This window comes from Atta cephalotes (genome assembly GCF_000143395.1).
Source record: "Atta cephalotes unplaced genomic scaffold scaffold00032, whole genome shotgun sequence".
NCBI lineage: Eukaryota > Metazoa > Arthropoda > Insecta > Hymenoptera > Formicidae > Atta > Atta cephalotes.
In genome coordinates, this window is record NW_012130096.1 from 611,720 (window position 1) to 612,931 (window position 1,212).

Sequence of the window (1,212 nt, forward strand, 5' to 3'; positions counted from 1 at the left end):
GAGAGAGAGAGAGAGAGAGAGAGAGAGTGAGTGAGTGAGTGAGGAAGAGAGCGAGGGTGACCAGCGGGGAAAACAGCAGTATCGCCGTTCGATTGATAAAGGGATCAGCTTTGTGACGAACAGAAGCCATACGATGTCGTCCTACATTCAGGTCGCCGAGGATGAGGGTGAGGAGCCGATCGAGCTGCCGACCGAGGACGATACCACGCTCTTGCTCACCACCCTATCCGCCCAGTTTCCCGGCACCTGCGGCCTCAAATACCGCAATCCGGAATCCCGTACGATGCGTGGCGTCCGACTGGTCGATGGCCGTCTACATCCGCCCGAAAATGGCTGGGGCAAGGCGATTTACTTCTGCGTATTCCCTAAAGGTACAAAATTACGCGTACATACACGCGCGTACCTCTCCCCTCCCCTCCCTTCCCCATCCCCGCGGTATTTATAACACGGCGGCGCTGTGCTCGTGGCGTCAACGTCGAGACGAAACCAATCGTGGGATCAGTGGATTACGGCGATGATGCTTTCGCAGCTATGGGCGGGAGAGAATCAGGATACTGTACACAAATCTCTTGAGACTCTTTCTGGATCATATCCGCCGTGACGACTTCAACTCCTGGAGCAGTTGGTTGATAGGAACAACTTTAATCAAATTCCTTTATTTAAATAATTATAATATTAATGTCCGTTTCTATAAATGTAAATAACTTTAATCTCGGTCTAACTAATTCTTCGTCTTTTATTAATTTTAAAAATTGGAAAAAAATGAAGAGTAAGTGAAACAAGATTCAAGAAGAAGCAAGATTAAAATTAATCTATATAGATATAAGAAATGAATATTCTAAATTTTAATAAATATTTATTTGAATAGTGTCAACTAAACATTACTTACAATAAATAAATTAAATATGGTTTTTGTATCAAATAAATATGTCTTTATATTAATAAATATTTGACACTTTTCAAACAAATGATTTTATTAAAATGAATTTATTAAAATGTATTTTTTTTCCAGTAAAGTAGGAATTGATGTCAAAGCAGATCTTGCTTATACAGAAAAATATATACTGTACACAAATAATAATTACTTATTTCAAATATTTTAAAAGTTTTATATATCTGCAAATCTATCTTAAGGTCATCACAAGCATCAAATTTAAATAAAATATATTCTAAATATCTATATTCTAAATCCTAATAAGTTTCAATTTTAAG

General features: G+C 38.0%; 1 protein-coding gene across 1 annotated transcript in view; it reads left to right on the top strand.

The window, feature by feature from the left end:
- Positions 1–133: 133 nt before the first annotated feature.
- The window catches only part of LOC105621053 (TAR DNA-binding protein 43), a 14,673-nt gene continuing 13,594 nt past the window's right edge, over positions 134–1,212 (top strand). Inside the window, exon 1 of the mRNA XM_012202526.1 lies at positions 134–371. Coding sequence (XP_012057916.1) covers positions 134–371 — 238 coding nt within the window. The remainder of the gene's footprint in view (positions 372–1,212) is intronic.